Source organism: Natrix helvetica, assembly GCF_964273705.1.
Source record: "Natrix helvetica genome assembly, chromosome: 13".
NCBI classification, from domain to species: domain Eukaryota; kingdom Metazoa; phylum Chordata; class Lepidosauria; order Squamata; family Natricidae; genus Natrix; species Natrix helvetica.
Genome location: NC_138557.1, coordinates 18,555,206 through 18,578,599, shown reverse-complemented (window position 1 = coordinate 18,578,599; position 23,394 = coordinate 18,555,206). Strand labels below are relative to the sequence as shown.

The 23,394-nt window shown below is 42.7% G+C and overlaps 1 protein-coding gene across 3 annotated transcripts in view; it reads left to right on the top strand.

Moving 5' to 3' along the window:
- LOC309398880 (mesothelin-like) overlaps window positions 1-23,394 on the top strand; it is a 69,337-nt gene that overhangs the window by 6,565 nt on the left and 39,378 nt on the right. For 2 of the 3 annotated variants that reach the window (XM_081966153.1, XM_081966155.1), the window contains exons 5-12: window positions 2,504-2,594; window positions 3,948-4,059; window positions 5,270-5,463; window positions 6,950-7,096; window positions 8,001-8,131; window positions 8,525-8,658; window positions 16,375-16,469; window positions 21,924-22,098. In XM_081966153.1, the coding sequence (XP_081822279.1) occupies window positions 2,504-2,594; window positions 3,948-4,059; window positions 5,270-5,463; window positions 6,950-7,096; window positions 8,001-8,131; window positions 8,525-8,658; window positions 16,375-16,469; window positions 21,924-22,098 (1,079 nt within the window). The remainder of the gene's footprint in view (window positions 1-2,503; window positions 2,595-3,947; window positions 4,060-5,269; window positions 5,464-6,949; window positions 7,097-8,000; window positions 8,132-8,524; window positions 8,659-16,374; window positions 16,470-21,923; window positions 22,099-23,394) is intronic. The other variant, XM_081966154.1, reaches the window with a different exon arrangement.

Sequence of the window (23,394 nt, the reverse complement as noted above, 5' to 3'; positions counted from 1 at the left end):
GACAGGTGGCCTCCCCTCAGAAGAAAATTGTGTCCTGTAAAAAGAGTAATGTAGCATAACTAACCACATCTCCCCCCCCCCCCGCCTCGGGGGACTCTTTGGCTTATCAGGGAATTTATCATGGAATTGTTTTACTAACTTGTCAGCTTTTACATTCCAACTTTTCACCCATGTAGCTTCAGGCAAAGGGTACCCCTTCCAATTGCACTAAATATTGCAAACAACCTCTATACAATCTAGAGTCTAATTTTTTTTCACTTTGTAGTGAGTTTCTCCTTGTGTGGAGGAGAGGGTGGTTGGGTCTGTGGTCCTACATTACACCCAATCACAGGTTTCAGCAGGCTACAATGAAAGACTGGGTGGATTTTCCCTAGAATTCTAGGCAGATTGAGTTGAACTGTAACTGGGTTAATTATTTTTACAATTGGGAAGGAACCTAAAAGTTTTGGCCCTAACTTCTTGCTAGGCATTCTTAACCATATATATTTGGTAGACAAAAAAACTTTATCCCCCACATGGAAGGGGGATTGGAGCGACCGGTGCTTGTCAGCTTGTTTCTTGTATTCTTCTACCATTTCTGTCAGAGCTCTTTTTGTATTCTCCCACCCCTTTTTAAAGCGTCCATCCATTCAGTCAGAGACATGGATGAGGAGGGGGCCTCTCTGGGCAGTTCAGGCATGGGAACAAATTCCATGCTGCTGGTAACTTGAAAAGGAGTTAATTCAGTGCTGCTATGGACAGCATTGTTATACGTTACTTCAGCGAATGGTAGCAGGTTGTCTTGTTGGTAATCTACATAACAACAGATGTATTGTTCGACCATTGCATTCATGCATTCCGCTGCTCCATTTGTACTTGAATGAAAGACCGAGCTAAGTCTTTGCATGGACCCAATGGACCTCCCTCCAGAACTTGGCGGTGAATTGAACTCCGGGGTCAGAGATGTTTCTCCTGGATACACCGTGTAGGCAGTAAATGTGTTTGACAAGCACCTTCGCTAACTGCTTAGCAGATGGTGATCCTGAGCAAGCGATGAAATGAGCTTGCTTGGAAAATAAGTCAACAACTGTCCAAATTACTTTATTCCCGCCACTGTCTGAGAGCTCTACAATGAAATTTATTGTGATCTCTTCTCGTGGTTGGCTGGGGCTGGTCATCTATTGCAATAACCCAGGGGGCTTGCCGGGTTTCATGGATGCACATGTGGAACAGCTTTTCACATAGTCTTCCATTTCATCCTAGGCCACCAAATTGATGTCTAGCAAGGTGGAGCATTTTTAGGAATCCAAAGTGACCACCTAGCTTTGTGTCATGGTTTTGCTGTAGTACCACCAGCCTCAGGCTTGCAGGAATGTACAGTTTGGATCCTTTCCAGGCTAAGCCATCTCTCATTGTCAGGATGTTTTTCTTGACATTGAGCCAGAGGTCATTTGGCCGCACCGATTTCATTGCAGCGGTCAGCTTGTCCTGGCTGGGAGTAGATGGTCTCCTTGTCTGGCCTTGGGTGGTGACTTGAGCTGCCGTTTGTTTGGGGGAAATTATGGCGTGAATTACCTCCTCCCTCTAACTGTCATACTGAGGTTTCCTAGATAAGGCATCTGCCAGCAAGTTCTTCCCAGCAGGGATGTGCTTCAGTTCGAACTTAAATCTCTTGAAGTATTGTACCCAGTGGACTTTAGAGACAGCTTCCTGGGGCTTTTTAAGGCTTCAAGGTTTTTATGATCAGTCCAGACCTCAAATGGCACTTCCCCACCCCCTCTAGGAAATGTCTCCAGATCAGTAGTGCCCAATGGACTGCATAGGCTTCTTTCTCCCAAATGGCCCACCTTCTTTCAGTGGCGGTGAGTTTTTGGGAGACATAAGCGCATGGCAAGAGTTGACCCTCTTTGTCCCTCTGCAACAGCACTGCCACTACAGCCACATCACTGGCATCTGCCTGGATTATGAATTGCTGTTCTGGGTCGTGGTGTGGCAGAATGGGCTCTTGGGCAAAGAGCTGTTTTAATTTCTCAAATGCTTTTTGACAGTCCATTGTCAACTCAATATGCTGATTTGGCTTCAGCTTTGTCAGTGATGGCCCTGTTTTAACAGTTCAGTCAGGGGCAGAGTGACTTCTGCAAAAGCCAGGATGAATTGCCAATAGATGTTAATGAAACCCAGAAAACTTTGTAGCTGTTTACGGGGGGGGGGGGGGCGAGCACAGCTTTCACTTTCCCTGAGTTCATCTCTATCCCCTCACTGGAAATACGATACCCGAGGTAATCCAAGGAGGTTTGTGGAATTCACACTTTGATAGTTTTGGGTAGAGCTTGGCGCCCAGAAGTTTTTCCAGGACTTGCCACACCAACTTCACATATTATTCTAAGGCCTCCATAAAGACGAGAATATCATCAAGGTAAATGAGCACCCCCTTCATAATCTTGTTAGATATGCTTGAGGAATACTACTGAATGAACTTGCTGTTACAGTCAGAAGTGACTTGTTGACATCACTTTTCTCCTAGGCCTCCTTCTACATGGACACCTTCTGTTTTGGATCAACTGAGTCAACTGATTCTAATCCTGGATCCCAGTATTCTGCAAAGTATTCCTAAGGTACATTAGAAAAAAACCAAACAGAAAAAAGATTACTTTTCCACCAGGAGAAAGGAAGTCAAAAAACCCAAATGAGCTTGGAGGTAGAATCAGTATGTTTCAGGTATCCATGACTGAGCTACAAATCTGATCATCTTTTGAATCTGAATCATTTCCAATTGCACCATTTTCAATAGAAATGTCAAGCCAGCCTCCCTCAGCAACCAAGAAAGAAACCACATGAAATCTGTGAATGTCAACTTCAGGGACAGGTCTTTTGTCACAGGCTAGAAAATGGTAAATTAGCAATCTCAGAATTAATAGTATTAAAATTAGAATTAGAATTAGAATTATTTTAATTAATTTACATTTTAATTAAAAATTTAAACTCTGCAACATAGGGGACCAAACAAGTTCCTGACCAATCTAACTGACAATTTTGTTATTCAAAAGGAAGAGGATGGAAGTAGGACAGCTATATTGGGCCTAAGACTTACTAATAGAGAAGAAATGATAGAGGGGATTGAAGTTGCAGGAATTTTGGGGAAGAGTGACCATGTCATATTTAAATTCAATATACTGCAGACACAAGCAACAAACCATAATCAAACTAGCGTCTTACCCTTTAAAAGATCAGATTTCGACAAACTTAGAGAGAGCTTGGGAAGGATTCCATGAGTGAAAATCCTAAAGGGAAAAACAACTCAAGAGGCTTGAAAAACTCTGAAAATAATAATTATAAAAGCTCATCCCAGCACAATACCACTGAAAAAGAAGAAATCCAAGAAGAAACCCCCATGGTGGCACAAATAACTCTCTCTCATTTGTCTGAAATGGCATAGGACCTATTTCTGCTTGAGCTTAGGGTTGGACTAGATGACCTCCAAGATCCATTCCAATTCTGAAAAAAGATTTCTCCAAATTTTCATCGGTAATTGCTGTAAGATGTCAAGTCTCCTGTAGTTTTTTGTCAACCTGTAATTTCTCCTGGCTGCCTTTAACAGAAAAAAACAATAACAAAGTAAAAAAATAATCTTCATATTAATGATAAACTTTCAAAACATTCCATTGTTCTGTATCCAATTGTAATCCTATATTAAGTGAAGCAAAATTTTCAGATCCATAAATTGTTAACAACTTGGATTTTGATGCAGCCAATCCTCTATTTTAGGACATAGAAATACCAGTTGTTGAAATGCAGGTACCTTGGCTGATGGAAACCGCATCCCTTCCTTTATTCCAGGAATTCAATTCCAAATGTCACCCAACGTGCACTTGAAAATGGGAGCAAAATCCTGTCTCTGTTTGTCAAAATTAGTATGGGGTTTCTCAAACCATGCACTTTCCATCACCTGGTGTTCTTTCTTTCTGCAGAATGTTTTAATGCCTTGGTTACAAAACTCCAATCTCCATTCTGATCTGTCAAAAAATCAGCTGGACCATATTAGGGAAAGCCTTAAATCCTCCAGGACAAAGCGAGAGATTGGTATGTAAAATGTGGAGTTGCTTCCTAATAGAGTGCCAGAACTGGTTCTGATACAGCAACAGCAGATTGTGGGCAGAAGGTAGAAGGCATCTGGGAGGGGCAGATGAGATGAAAAAACAGGATGGCAGCCATGGCTGTGTGCTTGAAGTCACACTCTTTTTCTGTGAAGGGTGAGGCTTCATTCATGTGGTCCTGACATTTTTAATTTTCCTGTGAATCCCCCTGAAATGCACTCATTTTCATAGTGTGAGGATTTCTTTTTGATTTATTTGTTTGTTTGTTTTGAATAGTATGTTGGCCTACAGATATAGCTCTCACCTTGCAATCAGTAGGCTGTAAATTCGATCCTTGGTAGTGGCAGATATCTCTCTCTCCGGGCGCAAAGAGAAAATATCTGCTGCAAACTCCGCATAGGCATCAGGAAGGGCATCCAACCAGTAAACATTCAGTCGCTGCGACTCCATCCCGATGGAAGGAATTGTAGGTGTTAAAAGAAAAAAAAGTATTTATTTGTTTGTATCCTGCCAGTAAATGCTCAGCTCCATCCAGTCACCCATACTCTACCCCAAATTAAGGATTGCAGGGTTGTAAAAAGGAAGTTTTTAAATTGTATCCCACCTTTATTATTTTTACAAATAACTCAAGGTAGTAAACATATCCAGCACAGCTTCCTCTTCCTATTTTTCCCACAACAAGTCTGTGAGGTGGGTTGGGTGAGGGAGAGGGACTGACCCAAAATAACCCAATTGTTTTTTTCATGGCTGAGGCAGGACTTGAACTCACAATCCCTGGCTTTCTAGCCTGATGCCTTAAAAACTAGATTGTGGTTTCATGGACAGACTGCACACATTCCTCCATCTGAACTCCAGAACAGCATATTGCAATATGTTGGGTGAGAGAAATGGTGTGTGGGGTAATTTTCAAAATTAAATAAGACCTCCAGTTTTTTTAAGCATACCTCACTCCAGATTAAAAATGAATGGACTTCTCAGTTCATTCTATTAGCATTCTCTCTTTTTAACTCCATTTTTGGAAAGATTTCTAATTTGGGTTTCTTTTCCACTGATTCTTTTTTAATAAATATAACTGATCAATAGAAACATTTGCCAAGATGTTTAGAAAAACATGCAGGTTTTCCTACTTCTATTCACACAATCTGGAGAGACCTAAACATTCTGTAACCATAGTTAACTTGTGAGTTTTCTCTTAGCAGAGTGCCCAGAGGAGAAAGTCATCCCAGAGAAGATACTAAATGATGACCAGATTGATGAACTTCTAAATTATTCTCCTATGGATTTGAAATTGTGCTTGACTAAGGAAAACCTAGTGAACAATATTAGTGCGTTTTCAGATAACGCTTTCACAGATGAACAGTTGAAAGCAGTCAAGGACAAACTGGATGAGGTAATAAACATGTCATTTTTTAAAAAAAATAGTACTGTTAACTATTTATTCTTCATCTATTTATTGTTAAGATTTAAAAACTTAAAAAATGTGAAAGAATATATATATATAAGTAAAAAAATCCATATATAAATACAAAATATAAATATAAAATGGCAACTAAGCAACGTGGTCATATAACCATAAGGGTCCAATTGGTCCCTCATGAAGCCAGATCTCCAAGGTTTTCCTAAAACAAGTAGAGTTGGACCTGCCATATATGGGGAGTGGTTTAAAGAAAAGGTCCCATAAGATGACAACATTTAAAAGAAGGAAAATGGAGCATGCCAGATCTACTTGGGAGAAGACTCAAGTAACCTGTAATGTAAGTAATCCCATGCCATGTAAAAGCATTACTTGTTTACAGAGTTACCCATTCTGAAGCAATAGAAGCTTCCAAATAGTTTTCATGGGCTGCCTGCATAGTCCAATTGGGAGGTGACTAAGGCATGGGTAACTGTGAGCAAGGCCTCCCCATCCAGGAATGGGTGCTGCACCCAAGGTGCAGCTGTACAAAGGCCTCCTACCAGATGTTCTTCAAGCAGGAGTTATGAGTCCAGGAGAACCCTCAGATTGCACACTAAGTCTTAATAGAACTATGCCACCCCACCTATCCAAAACCAAAATGGAAACTCTGCAGCTCCTGAATCAGGGGGACCCAGAATCCATAGCCACTCAGCCATTGAGTTGAGCCATTATCTGTTCTTCCCCATCCAAACCCGCATAGTTTTCAAACACTGGAAAAGAATCTCAACAGCTTCACTTGGACGGCTGGGGATGGAGATCTATAATATGAAACTGTCATCTGCATATTGATGATACTTCGTCCCAAACAGACAGATGACTTATCCCAGTGGCTTTATGAAAATATTAAAGAGGGGTGTAGGCCAATCAACTTCTGAACAACTGAAATTGTCCAGATCAGCTGGATCAAAGGATGGCCTCATGAGGAAGAGATACACTTCTCTCTCTCTCTCTCTCTCTCTCTCTCTCTCTCTCTCTCTCTCTCTCCCTCTCTCCCTCTCTCCCTCTCTCCCTCTCTCCCTCCCTCCCTCCCTCTCTCCCTCTCTCCCTCTCTCCCTCTCTCCCTCTCTCTCTCTCTCTCTCCCCCCCCCTCTCTCTCTCTCTCAGCTCTGCCTCTCATTCCTGCAACCCTGATGATTGCCAGAAGACCTATGGTGCTTAGTGGGTCAGAAAAATGACGATAGCCGTCACAAATGTGATTGAAATTCCAACCTTTTTAGATATGTCACAGCCCATTCTAAAAGGAGCAGGGCTTCCACTAAGCAGTTAACAACTTTTATGTCCATCCCATAAATATCCTGAGGACTACTAAAAATCTTTCTGCAGAAACCTCTTCATGAGGCCATACCAGAACCAGCTCCTGGATAAATGTGTGCATCAAAGAGGTGATACCAATTATTACATAATTATTTGCTCCTTGCAGGTATTTCCTAAGGGATATCCTCCTGCTGTATTCAATAAACTTGGACTCATTAAAGATCTAATCGATGAAAAGAACATCAAGGAATGGATTATCAATTCATCGAGCACAGTTGAAGCTTTATTGAAATCTGTCTCCAGTGATGAGCTGGTAATTATGAAGATAATATGGGACTTTTAATATAAACATTATCATGCACCCAGTCTTTCTGGGTCTTTTTCTTCTTTATTTCTAAACCTAGTGCTTATAAACAACCGTCATTTTCTTTAAAGAGAAACAGTTTATAAGTTCCTGGCCATTTTTCTCTCCTTGTTTACACACATTGTGAGTGTGCCATTGCTGGGCTCCTAACGGTTCGGACTGGTTCGGCTGAACCGGTAGTGGTTTGGTGGCCTGGGTTGCTAGAACCGGCAGCGACCCAGGCCTGCCATGCTCCCGAGATGGTTCTCTCTCTTGTTTTTTATTACACTGCGCAAGCGCACATGAGCGAACTGGCAGTAGTCACTGCCAGAACCCACCCCGGAGTGTGCTATATTCTTCTCATTTTACTTTAAGTGTCCTAGAATTTTCTAGGCAATGGACTAGCCTTCTTTTATTGTGCTGAGTTTCAGAGGCATTGGCTAAGAATTCTAGGCATTATAATTCACAGAACTGTAGGTTGGAAAGAATCACAAGGTTCATCTAAGTCCAATATTCTCCAAAGTACAGAAAAGTCAGTTAAATCAGCATGGAGAATATTGAACTAGATGGTCTTTCTGGTTGCCATATGATTATAATGCCCAGGACTCAGCACGTGCACACACACACACACACACTTACATTTGCTATTTCAACCTACTTGTGCAGTTGAAAAGAGCAATCCATCCAGATGTATGAGGCCAACTTGCCACTTTTCAAGTCTGTTGGGACTGTAATTTCCAGCATTCTGGTGTATCCTCAAATTCTAGAAGTGGCTGTTTTAGCACATTTGGAAGGCATACATTTAATTTGGGAAAACTAAAGCAACATAAGATTGCAGGTGGCTTGCTTTCAACTCTGGAATTATTTGTTTTAGAGAATTGCAGTTATTCAGCGTTACATTGAATCAGGAGCACAAATTGATAGTGAGTTTCTGAAAGTGCTTGCGCCGTACATCTGTCTCCTGAATGAGGACCAGCTCAGCATGATAACTGAAATGATCATTAAGTGAGTGAATTCTTTCAACATCTATTTATATATCTATTTCTTTGTATCATATCTTTATTAGGTGGGTTGGGAGGTGTGAGGTGAGGTGCCTTGAGAGAAAGTGACTAGTCCAAGTGGCTGTAAAGCACTGTGGAGCAATATATATATATATATATGTCTACGTGTTATTGCTATTGCTATATCTTATTGATGTGGCCACAGCTGTATGGATGAGGAAGAGCCCATACCAAAGAAAATCAAAACTAAGCTGAATAGCTGATGCTGCTCCTTTCAACTAGTTCTTCCGGTCAGCAGCTTAGGTGTTACTAAAAGCACTATTTTTTTTAAATCTTGTGGAGAAGTGAAATTGAGACAAGATCCCTTCCTTTTTCTTACCTTGCCTTTTCTTGGCAGGATGGCCACTTTTCCTGACCCATCCAATTGCTCCTCAGCCATCAAGGATCATCTCTATCCAAAAGCCAAGCGGGCTTTTTCAGATCGTCACCATGAATACAGTGAATATTATAAACTGATCAGGCCATTTCTGGGTAAGCAGAAATATTGATAGAGGAAACATTAGTTGAGGTTTAGATCTTGTTGAACAACAATTTGAAATCAAGACTTAAATTGCCTTTAAACTGCATCTATACAAACAATATAGTCCCTAGATTGGGGAGGGAGTGTGTACAAAAACATTTGAATGGATGGATGGATGGATGGATGGATGGATGGATGGATGGATGGATGGATGGATGAATCTAAGCACAAATCTTTCCAGTAAGGCCATGTTTAGTTCAATATCACTCATACAATAGAGTAGGCTAGGCTAAAACTGTGCCAAGTAGTTTGTGGTTCACAACATTTTCTGTCCTTATAAATTGGGTGAACTGAGTAATTAGATTAAGTCATGACTTGGTTTTTTATTTGGGTATTGCATGCTCCTTGAACATAGCAACTCAGGCTTAGAGTTGTGCATGCTATTTGAATTACATATAATTGAAGCATTACTGTATTTTTCGGAGTATAAGACGCATCTTTTTCCCTCAAAAAAGAGGCTGAAAATCTGGGTGCATCTTAAACACTGAATACAGCATTTTTTGCCTCCCGAAACCCCGCCCCTTCACCAAAATGACCATGAAGAGCAGGGGTGGATTGCTCCCTCTTCGCACCGGTTTGCCAGAAGGGGTTGGTGAAATTGAGCATACGTTTTAGAACCCCTTCATCCTGTAGGACAGTACAGGAACACTTCCTCCCACCTGCCCCCCCTCGCTCTCTCCCCCCACCCATCCGATCGCTGCTCAGCACTCGCTCGCTCCCCCCCCACATCCGCACCAAGCTTGCCCCCGCGCACCACTCACTGATTGGCTGGCTCACCAATCGCCCCACCTCTGATATCTCCTTTTGTTATCTGCTGCCCGAACGAGTGAATGAGGCAGATAGAGAATGAAAGGAGATAGCGTAGCTGAAGCAAATAAGCCTTCAGCTTCCTTCTTTCACATGTTCGGGCAATGGGGAGGGGATTTCTTGCACACTTTCTTTCTTTTTCTGAAGGCATGGGAGAAAGCCCCCCCCCCCCATTGCCCGAACATGTGTGAATGAAGGAGGTTGCAGGCTCATTTGCCTCGGCTACGCTATCTCCTTTCATTCTCTGTCTGCCTCATTCACTCGTTCGGGCAGCAGAGAACGAAAGGAGATATCAGAGGCGGGGCGATTGGTGAGCCAGCCAATCAGTGAGCGGTGGGCGGGGGCAAGCTTGGTGCGTCAGAATACTTGAGGTAGTTTCTAACAATCAAATGAAAATTAAATTAGAGTTAACTCTACCATTTAATGTTTAGTTAAAAAGAAAACAGTTCTAAAAATATTACAACTCAATTTAATATTCACTTTCGATAAAGTATAGAAAATATTTGTGTCTGTGTTTGTGTGTGTGTGTTTTTTTAGTTTCACAATGTGAATTAAGGCCTTCCCTTCTGTTTGACATCTTTGTTGCACTTTTTTCCACTATAAGTGGAATATTTTCAAAAGATGCAAAGGAGGTGCCCAGTTCTAAGGAGACTTGAGACTCTTTCAAAAGAAGCTGTAAATTATTCAGTTGGCTCAATGTCACCAGGAATATGAGAACAAGCAGGAGGTTATTTTTATTTGTTTACTTGGTATAACCAAATATATATTTAGATTGATAATAGACATACCATACATTGCCATGAAGAGTAAGATTACTATTTCCCTCCTACTATCCATAAAATAAAGCACATCATTTTATTAATATTATATCTATTTGCATAGATAAATAGGTCATGAGAGGTTTGATTGCTATAAAAAATTAATTCCCACAGTTTTTTCCATTATGCTATCTATTATATTGTTACACGTGTATATCAACCATTGCATGTTTACAAGATTTCTCTTTTACTTGAGGAAAAGGAAAGGGGAAATACATTTTTCCTTAAGGAATGGTAGACGGGGAAACCAGCTATCCACCACTTCCTGGGCTTGCAATATTCTATGAATGGTTGACCCATGTCTGACCTTGATCATGGGAAGGATCTGTTTTGGTTGTCTGCTGTAGCCAGCTACCTACCGTGAAAATTCCTATTCAAGGGAATTCTTAACACTCCTTAAAAGAACATTAATTTGTGGTAGATGTTTTTGAAGAAAGACTTTAGCTTTATATCTAGAGAGAGAAATTGCTCTGCAAATTCATATTTCAATTTTAGTCCTTTGTTTACTGTATAGTTGAAGTGCTCTTACATTTGATATCTAAATATTTTAGAGTGTGTTTTAGTAATTAAATTATAAAAAAATTAAAAATTGGAAAAGAACATCCCCTCACACACAAGCGCAAAACAGTTTCAACTGGCACTGAGCAGAACATATATGTGTAGAGTAGACCTAGGAGCATATAAGGGAACATGGAGGTAATCTAGTCCAACCGCTGCCCAAGTCCTTCCTTCTGCCTTCCTATCAGTGGCAGACATGAGGGAAATGGTGTGTGTGTGTGTGTGAGAGAGAGAGAGAGAGAGAGAGAGAAAGAATGAGAAAGAGAAAGAAAGAAAGTTGGAGAGAGAGAAGAAAGAAAGAAGGAAGGAGAGAGGGAGGGAAGAGAGAAAAAGAAAGTGGGAGAGATACACACAAGAAAGGAAGGAAGGAATGGAGGGAGAGTGAGAGAAAAAAGAGAGAGACAAAGATAGAAAGAAAGAGAGAAGGAAAGAGAAAGAGAAGGAAGGAAAGAGAAAGAAGGGAAGAAAGAAAGAGAAAGAAAGAGAGAGAAAGAAAGAGAACTTATGACCACAATTGAGCCCAAAATTTTGGTTGCTAAGCAAGAGCATTGTTAAGTAAGTTTCACCACATTTTCCAAGTTGGACATGCCCACTTGGTTACATAACCGGCAAGCCACTCCCACCCGGCCACATGACCAGCAAGCCACAAAACAGGCCACACCTACAGAAGAGGTTCTAAAAAATTTTGAAACCCACCACTGATGCAGAACCTGTAGGAGGCTTTCAGAGAGCTCCTGGGGGCTGGGGAAGGAAAACGGGCCACTTTTTGTTCAATTCCCCCCCCCCCCGGGAGTACTCTATAAGCCTCCTAAAGGCTGTGCATACATTTGGGGGGGGGAATGGGCCCATTTTCATGAAAAATGGGCCATTTGGGGGAGGTTTGCAGAGTGCAAAAAAAACCTTTTTTTTAATTTGCCTCTTCAAAACCTTGTAGTCTTATACTCCAGTGTGTCTTATACTCCGAAAAATGTGGTATTTCTTTGTTAATTTTTTATTTATTTGTTAAATTTATTTGCTACCTATCTTGCTGTGTGGCTATTCTAGGTGGCTTACAACAATAAAAAGGAAGAAATGAAAAGAGTGCCAGCAGAACAGAAGAACCATAAAAAGAGGGATGGAACACGGAGGACAAGTGGGGGGAGGGAACCTAGGTCGAGGGGGAGGGGTGTCCAACGATCTTCTGCAGGGCTGGGCAAAGGAGTTTGTTTAGCACCTGATGGACAAAGTCACTTGGATCCATTCTTAGTTGGATCCCTTGCATGGGGATGGTCCATGTGAGATGCTCAGGGAGGGGTTTTGCCCTCTTCTCTGGAAACAATTTGATCCTGTTGGCCCTGTGAAGTGGACTGCAACACCACCTGTCAGTTATTTCCTTGCCCCTCCTGGATGGTGACTAGCAGTTGGGTCCAGGCACTGATTAATATGTCACTGGAGGGGACATTTCCAGATGTTTTTAAGGAAGTCCTAGTGGATGATCAGTTAAATATGAGCAACAGTGTGTGGCAGCAGGCAAAAAGCTAATACAATTCTTGCTTGAACAATAGAGGCAAGAAAATCAAAACCACCAATTTATAAAGCCTTAGTAAGACCACATCTGGAATACTGCAACCAGTTTTGTATTACACATTACAAAAAAGATGTTGAGTCTTTGGAAAAAGTACAAAGAAGAGCAACTAAGATAATAGAGGGCCTGGAGACAAAAACATATGAAGAACGGTTGCAGGATTTGGGTTTGGCTAAAAGAAGGACTAAGGGGGTTAGTATTCCAGTATTTGACAGGTTACCACAAAGAGGAAGGAGTCAACTTATTTTTCAAAGCACCAGATTGGCAGGACAAGAAACAATGGATGGAAACTAAGGAAAAACTTCCTAATAGTGAGGGCAATTAATCAATGGAACAGCTTTGCTTCAGACGTTATGGGAGCTTCATCACTGGAGGTTTTTAAGAAGAGACGACACAGTCACTTGTCTGAAATGGTATAGAGTCTCCTACTAGAGCAGGGTGTTTGACTAGAATAGGGGTCTCCAACCTTTAGGACCTCAGGGATCACCAAATTCATAATTTTAAATCCTGCAGTCCACTGGGGTAGGGAGGCTCAGCCGCATTTTGGGCCTACCTGTCTGCTTCTGCAAGGCCTCTGGGTGGGAGGCCTCAGAGAAAGCACCTGGTCCAGGCACACAGCCTGGAAACCTTTTGTGTTCCTTCTCTCAAGAAGCTTGGTCAATCTGAGTGAAGGAAAACGAAGAGGGGCAGACTGATTGTGGCTTGCTGACATTGGTGGGAAAGTCGGTCCCATATTCCAGAGCTGTAGTAGTCACAGGCCAGTGCACCGGGATGGAGGAATTGCTCCGGGATGACCAAAGGGCCAGTCCTGTGACTACTACAGCTCTGGAATATGGGACCGGCCCATGGGATGGCACGTGCAGGTGGTACAACATGCAAAAAGGAATGCAGCCCTTGCTAGCCAAAACGAGGTAATGGTGCTGTTGCAGCGGGGGGGGGGCAGCCCAAGTGGGCCGAAGTGGCAGTGTTGATGGCTGGAAGGTGCAGGAGCGAAGTGCTACTCGCATTTGCATGGCATCAGCATTCTGCCTTCACGGCAGTATATTTGTGCCAGCTGGTAGCACCAAGGCAGCCATCGTTTCCTACTGCTTGGGACTCGGAGCGGTAAACCGCATCCAGGAAGCACTACAGCAGAGAGAAGCAGCCGGAGTCAACCCTAGCTTTGATGTCCATTGAGGATGCTAGATCAGCCCCCTGCAAACTCTCATCTCTCGAGTAGCCCGGCTGAAGTTTCCCGCACCGCTTCAGTGAGCGCTTCTCAAGAGATGAGAGTTTGCAGGAGGCCGATCTAGCGTCCAGGATGGCTACAAGAGAAATGTTAATTCTCAGCCGTACTTGATATTTCTAGCTGCAATGAACAGCAACGCTAGGGTTGACCCCTGGCACTTCTCTCTGCTAACAGGTGGCCAAGCTAACTGCCTGAAGGACCCCATCCTGTCCCTTGGAGTCAAAACACTGAAGCGCGAGCAGCACTGGAAACTTCGGCTGGGCTCCTCAAGAGAAATGCAAAGATTTCTCTGTGCACCAGTTGGTGACCACTGAACAAGAAGACCTCCAAGGTCACTTCCAGCTCTATTCTGATTGATGTCTGGTGAGAGCGGCATGGGGGTAAGGCAACCATCCTTGCTCTCCTTGATTTCTCAGCGGCTTTCAATACCATCAACCATGGTATTCTTTTGGGTTGGCTGTGGGGGCTGAGCAGCACAGTTCTGCATTGATTCAGCTCCTTTCTCCTTCTCAATGGCTAGCATTGACATGAGAGGTCTAGCCTTCAGTTGTTGTTTTGTGGTTGCCACTGGGCTTAATTCTTTACTTCTTTTCAACATCTATTTGAAACTGCTGGGGAAGATCATCCATCACCATGGGTTGAGCTATTTGCAGTTTGCTGATGACACCCATCTCTATATTTCCGCTCTTGGTGATCCAGGGGATGCTGTGGTTGCCCTCCCGCTGTGCCTGGAGGCTGTGGGGGCCTGTATGGGGGACCACAGGTTTTGACTGAACTCTGATTAGACTGAATGGCTTTGGGTGCATGGGGCTCCAGCATCTGGGATTTTGTCACCTTTGACTCTGAAATGGGCTGGTACGGCTACGGCCCCAGAAAAATCCAGTTCACAACTTGGGAGTTCTCCTTGGCTTGTAACTCCTGCTCAAGGAGCAAGTGGCAGCCAAGGCTAGGAGAGCTTTTGCACAACTTCATGTTGTGCAGCAGTTGCAGCTTTTCCTGGATCAGGATTCCTTGCACTCAGTCATTCAGTCCCTGGCAATCTCATGGTTGAACTATGGTACTCTACATGAGCCTACCCTTGAAGAGCATTTGGGAGCTATAGGGTCTCACCACCTCTAGGGCAGTTGGGATGGGCCATCAGTCTCCATTCAAATGCGTCCACCTGGGCACCAATGCCAAATTGGCCATGCCAGTTCTCCAGGGTTTCCGTGCTTCCCCACCCCCTCCAGTTATGAACATAGCTTCTTCCCAGTTTTTCTTTTGCTCACCCTCAGAAAAATGAATGGTTGCCCAATCCCCATGATAGATAACTCTTCCAGGTAGGTTGTTATTGCAGTTCTGGCTTAATGTTAAACCTGCTCCGACTTGGTCCCTTAGCTAAGAAAGACCCTCAACTCCATTTGTAGTGAAAGGTATACTTTTACTAAAAGTCAGGTGGATTACAATGTAGCAAAGCCAGAACTGAAGTTCGCATGCCAAAATTTCGGGTTAACTTTTCCCATCCGGTTCCTCTTCTCTCAAGATCCCCTATTGTCCAATTACATTTGAATAAATTGTTTTGGGAACAGTCTCTTCAACGGCTGGCTGGCTGGTAAGCCATTGCATTCCATTCCCAAGCTCTGACCTTGTGTCTCTGGAAGATACGATGAGCCGGTAGCATTTCCCCCTCTCATCCCACTCCTCCCTCCACAGTTCATGGCAACTTGCAAATGCAAAGCTCAAGCCTAAGATGGCAACTCTGACAAATCTGTTTGCACAAGTGAAGTGTCCATTTGCGAATCAGATAGTACTTTTGACATGACAATAAGCAGAACTATTTTGCCTCAAAGACAATTTTATAAGTCCAATAAATCTGTCAATTTCAATGCCTGTATTTAGTATCAATTCAGTGTTTCTATGTACTATTGTATATTCCTCTTAATACAATATATGAACTGATGCATGGACTTTTTCTGCCTAATGTATACATTTTGAATATAAATAATTTCCCCCAAATGCAATACATGATTATATGTTGATTTTATGAGTTTAGATATAGACTTTTCTTCAGTATCCTGAGGTACTCTGATGCAGGCAAATACAATGCTAAATTTGGAATGGGAACATGAATTGCGTTGCCATAGGTTAATTGAGTTTATTTATTTGTTTGGAAAAGATACAAGTATTGTAAGTCTAATTTGCATAGAGAGTGTAAACAGATGAATTTCTACTCCATTTTAAAACAGTATTGTTATATTTCATGTTATGTTTCCTCTTGTCCCATCATTTATTTCATCTTTTTCCTGGCAAAACTTCTGTTAAGGTGGCAAAGATTGAACTATTGCAAAATCTATTTTGATGGGTAGATTTAAGGGGTGTTGTCTCTCTATTCCCATCACCATCATTTCACATGGATTGGAAATTTACATTTTATGACCAACACTACTTAAAGGAGTGTTTCCATGACTTATGTCATATGAAACACTCCTTTAAGTAAAGTTAGTCATAAAATGTAAATTGAAGTACCCTGCAACTAGCCCCAAGATACAGCTCTGAAACCCTGAAAGCTCACCATGCATTTGGTGAAACAATTTAGAAAAGGTGCAGCTATTAATAAAACATGTTGAAACTATTTCAAGAAAAAAATCCCATTGCTCTTTCATTTGAGAAGACCAGTAAAGAATATCAGCTAAATTCTTCTCCTTGCTTGCAGGAGGTGCTCCAGGTGAAGATCTCAGGGCACTTAGCAAAAACGATGTCAACATGGATATTCAAACTTTTTTGGGCCTGAAAAGCAGCTCTCTAAAGGTGAGTGGACTTTGAAGTAAAAGGTGGCTGAAGTCAGTTTTCCCCAGCCATCCTGGCAGGGTAATTATGGGAGCTTCTCCAAGAATCCTGAAGACAAACCATTTGGCTGGAGGGAAATGCTGATGAAAGTTAAAAGGATGTCAATACCACATTTCTCAAAGCTTCCATGTTAGATATTTTGAATTTTAAAATATTTAAGATTTAAACATTTTTAGTGTTTAAAAAAATCACCTTCCAAGCTCTAGTCGGCCAAGTCAACGTTCTAATCAATGTTGTTAGTCCACTTATGACCACAATTTGAGCCCAAAATTTCTGTTATGAAGTGAGACATTTGTTAAGTGAGTTTTCTTGCCACAGTTAAGTGAAACACTGCAGTTTGTTAAAATAGTGATATGATTAAGTAAATCTGGCTTCCCCATTGACTTGGCTAGTCAGGTTGCAAAGCTGATCACACGATCTTGGGACATTGCAACTGTCATAAATATGAGTCAGTTGACAAGCATTTGAATTTTGATCATGTGACCATGGGAATGCTGTAATGGTTGTAAGTGTGAAAAATGGTCATAAGTCATTTTTTCAGTTCTGTTGTAACTTTGAATGGTCACTAAATGAACTGTTGTAAGTCAAGAACTACCTGTAGTATTTTTTAGCAAGGTGAAGAGTATAGAATAGATCAATGATGGCTAACCTTTTTGCCATCGTGTGCCAAAAGCGGGGGGCTGCGCATGCATGCCTACACCCATAATTCTATGCGCCCTCCCCCAGCACATGTGCACGACCCCTACGCGCATGTGCGAGTGACCCCCCCATGTGCATGCGCGCATGATCCCCTGCCCTCCCCCGCTTTTGGCGCGCGATGACACGGTGGACCCATTTTTTGCCCTCCCCAGGCAAATAGAGGCTTTCTAGGAGCCTGGGGAGGGCAAAAACAGCCTCCCCCACCTCCCAGAGGCCCTCCGGAGGCCAGAAACAGCTCTGACTTCCAGTTTGCATGCTGGACTGTTTTTCGCCCTCTGGAGGGTGAAAAACAGCTGAAAATCAAGGCTGAAATCAGCTGGCCAGCACACGCATGCAACTGGAGCTGACAGAGCAACCCCTCGCGTGCCCTCAGAAATGGCTCCGTGTGCCACCTGTGGTACATGTGGAATAGGTTCGCCATCACTGGAATAGACTATCATTCTTAGTTGCACATATCACATACTAATTGTAAGAATCAGTTATGGCAAATTATGGTCAGCTTGCCACAAATTCAACCATAGGATCCTTCTACTCTAACCATGTTCACACTAGAATCTACATTGCTCTGTATTCTAAGATATTTACCTCTATTCTAATCAATCAACTTGTTCAAGCAGAGCAGGCAGATATTTCATCTGGCTCTGTTAAGGAAGGACACTTTTAGCAAACCACAAAACTCTGTTAATAATATAACTTATTCTCTGAGCAGAAAATCTCACTTCAAGGACAGTATGCCCATAACACCCAGAGAAGTGTGAGACTGATGGCATGTGTGTTGGAAATAAATTCTTACAAAAACTTGGATCAGTAAGAAAAGAATTTTATTAATAAAAATAAAAGAAAACAAAAAAGTAGGTTTGCAAAGTGCGGTGAGCTTGAGCAAGACTTCAATTGTAAATTCTAGCCCAAAAACACACTCCTGAATTCAAAAGTAAGGGTTTTTATAAGCAGTCCCTAACTGCAACGCCCCTTTCCCTCCCCTTTGGTCCCATTGGATAGGTCATCAGGGGTTACAACTAATCCGAGGCGCCTATTAAGAATACATTAGCCCTCTCCCCACCTCCTGCCCACGTGCCAGTTTTAATCCCCAGCTAACTCCAACGGTCAGAGGCTTTAATTTTTTAATTTTAGCATTCCCTACATGTGTATCCTGTGATGAGTACACACAGAACTGAACAGATGAAAACTTTACATAATGCTTTATTGCAAGACGCAGGTCCCCAAGAAAAGGCTGTTGCAGCCTCCAAGCCCTTCCACATGGGCACAGCCATCTCCAGAAATCTTGGGAGCTCAGTCTTTACAGCTGCCAAACAGCTGTTAAAGTTCATAATACAGTTCATTCTCCCCTCTAAAGGATTTTGCATTTATTTGAATTATGAGCTGCTTCGGTGTGGATGTTCCATTACTTGTCCCAGCTTCTGCCAACCTAGCAGTTCGAAAGTACATAAAAATGCAAGTAGAAAAATAGGGACCAGCTTTGATGGGAAGTTAACAGTGTTCTGTCCACCTTCGGCATTTAGTCATGCTGGCCACACGACCACGGAGACATCTTCGGACAGCACTGGTTCTTCAGCTCTGAAATGGAGATGAGGAGTCAGGAACCAAAGGTGGTCCCTATTTTTCTACTTACATTTTTACGTGCTTTCGAATTGCTGCAGAAGCCAACAAGTAACAGGAGCTCACTCCGTTGTGCAACACTAGGGATTCAAACCACCGAACTGCTGACCTTTCTGATTGACAAGCTCAGCGTCTGAGACCCTACGTCCCTTATGGCATATAGGATTAAATAGTGTACAGGTGAAACTCAAAAATTAGAATATTGTGCAAAGGTTCGTTTATTTCAGTAATGCAACTTAAAAGGTGAAACTAATATGTGAAACAGACTCATCACATGCAAAGCAAGATAGTTCAAGCCGTGATTTGTCATAATTGTGATGATTATGGCTTACAGCCATTGAAAACCCCAAATCCACAATCTCAGAAAATTAGAATATTGTGAAAAGGTGCCATATTCTAGGCTCAAAGTGTCCCACTCGAATCAGCTAATTAAGCCATGACACCTGCAAAGGGTTCCTGAGCCTTTAAATGGTCTCTCAGCCTGGTTCAGTAGGAATCACAATCATGGGAAAGACTGCTGACCTGACAGTTGTGCAGAAAACCATCATTGACACCCTCCATAAGGAGGGAAAGCCTCAAAAGGTAATTGCAAAAGCAGTTGGATGTTCCCAAAGTGCTGTATCAAAGCACATTAATAGAAAGTGATGTGGAAGGGAAAAGTGTGGAAGAAAAAGGTGCACAAGCAGCAGGGATGACCGCAGCCTGGAGAGGATTGTCAGGAAAAGGGCCATTCAAAAGTGTTGGGGACTTTCACAAGGAGTGGACTGAGGCTGGAGTCAGTGCATCAAGAGCCACCACACACAGACGGATCCTGGACATGGGCTTCAAATGTCGTATTCCTCTTGTCAAGCCGCTTCTAACAACAAACGTCAGAAGTGTCTTACCTGGGCTAAAGAAAAACAGACCTGGTCTGTTGCTCAGTGATCCAAAGTCCTCTTTCCTGATGAGAGCAACGTTTGCATCTCATTTGGAAACCAAGGACCCAGAGTATGGAGGACGAATGAAGAGGCACACACTGCAAGAGGCTTGAAGTCCAGTGTGAAGTTTCCACAGTCTGTGTTGATTTGGGAAGCCATGTCAGCTGCTGGTATTGGTCCACCATGCTTCATTAAGTCCAGGGTCAATGCAGCCTGGACTTAATGGAGATTTTGGAGCACTTCATGCTTTCTTCCGTAGACAAGTTTTATGGGGATGCTGACTTCATTTTCCAGCAGGACCTGGCACCTGCCCACACTGCCAAAAGCACCAAAACCTGGTTCAATGCCCGTGGGATTACTGTGTTTGATTGGCCAGCAAACTCACCTGACCTGAACCCCATAGAGAATCTATGGGGCATTGCCAAGAGAAAGATGAGAGACATGAGACCAAACAATGCAGAAGAGCTGAAGGCCACTATTGAAGCATCCTGGTCTTCCATAACACCTCAGCAGTGCCACAAGCTGATAGCTTCCATGCCACGCCGCATTGAGGCAGTAATTGCTGCAAAAGGGGCCCAAACAAAGTACTGAGTTATATGCATGCTTATACTTTTCAGAGGTCCGATATTGTTCTTTGTACAATCCTTGTTTTATTGACTGCATGTAATATTCTAATTTTCTGAGATTGTGGATTTGGGGTTTTCATGAGCTGTAAACCATAATCATCACAATTATGACAAATCACGGCTTGAACTATCTTGCTTTGCATGTAATGAGTCTATCTCATATATTAGTTTCACCTTTTAAGTTGCATTACTGAAATAAATGAACTTTTGCACGATATTCTAATTTTTTGAGTTTCACCTGTATTTTGGATGTTCAGTAGTAATACATAAATAGGGAAATTGTATCCCCTTGAGGCCTTTGACGCGAGGAGAGGCCAGGCAAGGCACCCCTTGACATGAGTGACATCAAGTTGGTCACACCCAGAGGTGGGATTCAACCAGATCTAGCCTATTCGCTAGAACTGGTAATTAATTTTCTAAGCAGTTTGGAGAACCAGTTGTTAGAAGAAAACTCCTTTTGTTTTTTTCCACTTTACACGGTTAATCCTGTAAAGAAGGCAGGAAAGAAACATTCTGGTGTTGGCACTGATTTTTTACTGCCTTTCTGTGGGGCATGTGATCTTTCCTTAAATCTGGATGATTTCCTTAGGATATCTTATGAGGTGAGTGAGACCAACTGGTATCTTTAAGAGGTGCAGCTGGATCTAAGGATTACTTCTCCTGGATGTGCTCTTTCTGGAGAGCTTAAATGACCTTCCTGCTAAAGGGTTTCACTTTATGAGCAAGAGTTGGCTGTTGATAGTTATCATTGCATTTTAACTATTTTAATTCCTCAAGGTACTCTGGCACCCTGCCTGGCTTGTAACTCCATCTTGCAGGTGTTTCTAATCTAATGCTCTGCATTTAGGGCAGCTTTTTGCAAGCAAAGAAGTTTTTAGTATTTTTGTACAGGCAATTCTTGACTTATAACAGTTCATTCAGTGACCATTCAAAGTTACAATGACACTGTTTTTCATTCTTACAACCATTGCAGCATTCCCAAGGTCATGAGGTCCAGCTAGGCAAAGCATCTCTCAACATGAGTGACATTGAGTTGGCCACGCCCATGCCTCACATGACCACCCACCCATGACCACCCACTCACATGACAACCAAGCCATGCCCACCAAGCCATGCCCACAGAACAGGTAGTAAAAAAATTGAATCCCACCACTGGTCTCTATCTTATCTCATCTCATCTCCACACACTCCAGTTGCTTTTCCTTTTCTAAGCTGTGGGTATGGGTGGGAGAAGATGGGTGCAGCCAAACGACGACCGGAGAAAGTGGCATGGATGCCTGTAGGTGAGTCTGTGCTGATTGGTTCCTCTCCCTCAACAGGCTGGGGGAATTTGGGCATCTCAGGGTTACTTACAATCATTGTGGGGCAAAATGTGATGACTTCAACTGTAAGAAAAGCAGAAGAGTTTCTGCTCACTTGCAGTGACTTCAATCAAGGACAACTTCACCCCTTCCCTGAAGCAAGTCTTACATGTGTCCTATATGTGGGGGGGGGGGGTTGGGGAAGCAGCAAAGTGACAGTTGCTTCTAACTAGTTTTGTTCTATTTATTCTGTAGGAATTAACCCCTGAAAATGTGAAAGGCCTGCTGGGCAGAAATCTAAACAACCTGCAGGACAAACAGAATATCCCACTTATACGAGAGTGGATCCAGATGCAGAAGCAATCTGATCTGAACAGCCTTGGTCTGGGACTCCGCGGTGGCCTCCCCGAAGGCTTTATTGTTCTTAAAAGTAAGACCACACGTGCCTCTCCTTTTAGATTAATAGCGTAGAAGGAAGATACTGGATGTCAGGGAGGAACAAAAGGAAAAAGCTTTCTGGTGGCGGGGGGGGGGGGGTGCACATGTTTATGCAGCTGTTCATTCTGGTTTTGTATGCTATCCTCCTGGTAAGATAGTCAGGATAGTTGCAAGTTTCACATTAGTGCTAACTAACTCATGGAAGGTAGAAAGGGAAACAACAGAGAGATAAAAGTGAACTGTGTGGAACTGAGGAGGGTATATTAGTTTAGGGGTAATCATTCCACTTCCAGGAATCTTGGAACTTAAGCTTTATGTTGCTTCTTTTCTTCTCCAGGCCCATCAGCACCACCCTTTGCCAACTGTTTTCCTCCAGGTCGTATCTGCTCAGCCCTTGCTATCCATTTGATTCTTTCTCTGAAACTCTCCTGCTCCTAAAAACAATACTGTGGGGCTCCAGCTAAGCTTTCTGCTAGACTTCTCTATGAAGGCTCAGATCTGTTGGCAGCAGGGAGAACTGTTAGCAGAAGATGTTGATACTCTGGTTTCAGGCTATACCCTTTCCAATCAAGGTGATGCTTTGAGCATGGCTGAAACTTTATTCTTAATTAGCATGGAGAAGGAAAAGGAGATCAAATCACAGGGTGGGAAGGGAGCTCAGAAATATTCTGATCAAGGCAGGAGATGTTCTACCATCCTAGGCAAATGGCTGCCCAGCCAAGTTTTGAAAAACTTCAGTGATTGAGCACCCATCCACAACTCCAGGAGACAAGTTGCTCCATTGGTTAATTGTTCTGTCAGAAAATTTCTCCTTCCTTTTAGGTTGGTTCATCTTCTCTTTAACAAGTTTACACCCATTACTTCTTGTTCTGCCTTCAGGTGCTTTGTAGAATAAAGCAAGCACTAAAAGGCACTTATCATGTCCTTCCAATCCTTCTCTTCAATAGGCTAGGTATACCTAGGTCCTCAATTCTTCATCATACAGTTTAGCTTCCAAACCCTTATTTTTGCTGCTCTGTTTGATTTTTTTTTTTTTGCCAGCTGCTGTACATACCTGGCTCATACTTAACTTAAAGTCCACTAAGACAGGGGTCCCCAACCACGAAGCTTGTGCACGCATCACTTGCACAAATGGAGTGCACATGAAGATGCTGAAGACTATTGAGCCCAAGACAGAACATTGGGGTACCCCTTGCATTCTTCCCTCCATGTAGGTGTAGCTTCACCTACATGGAGACTACATACTGACTCGAATTGGTCACCCAATTATGAATCCATCCAGTGATGG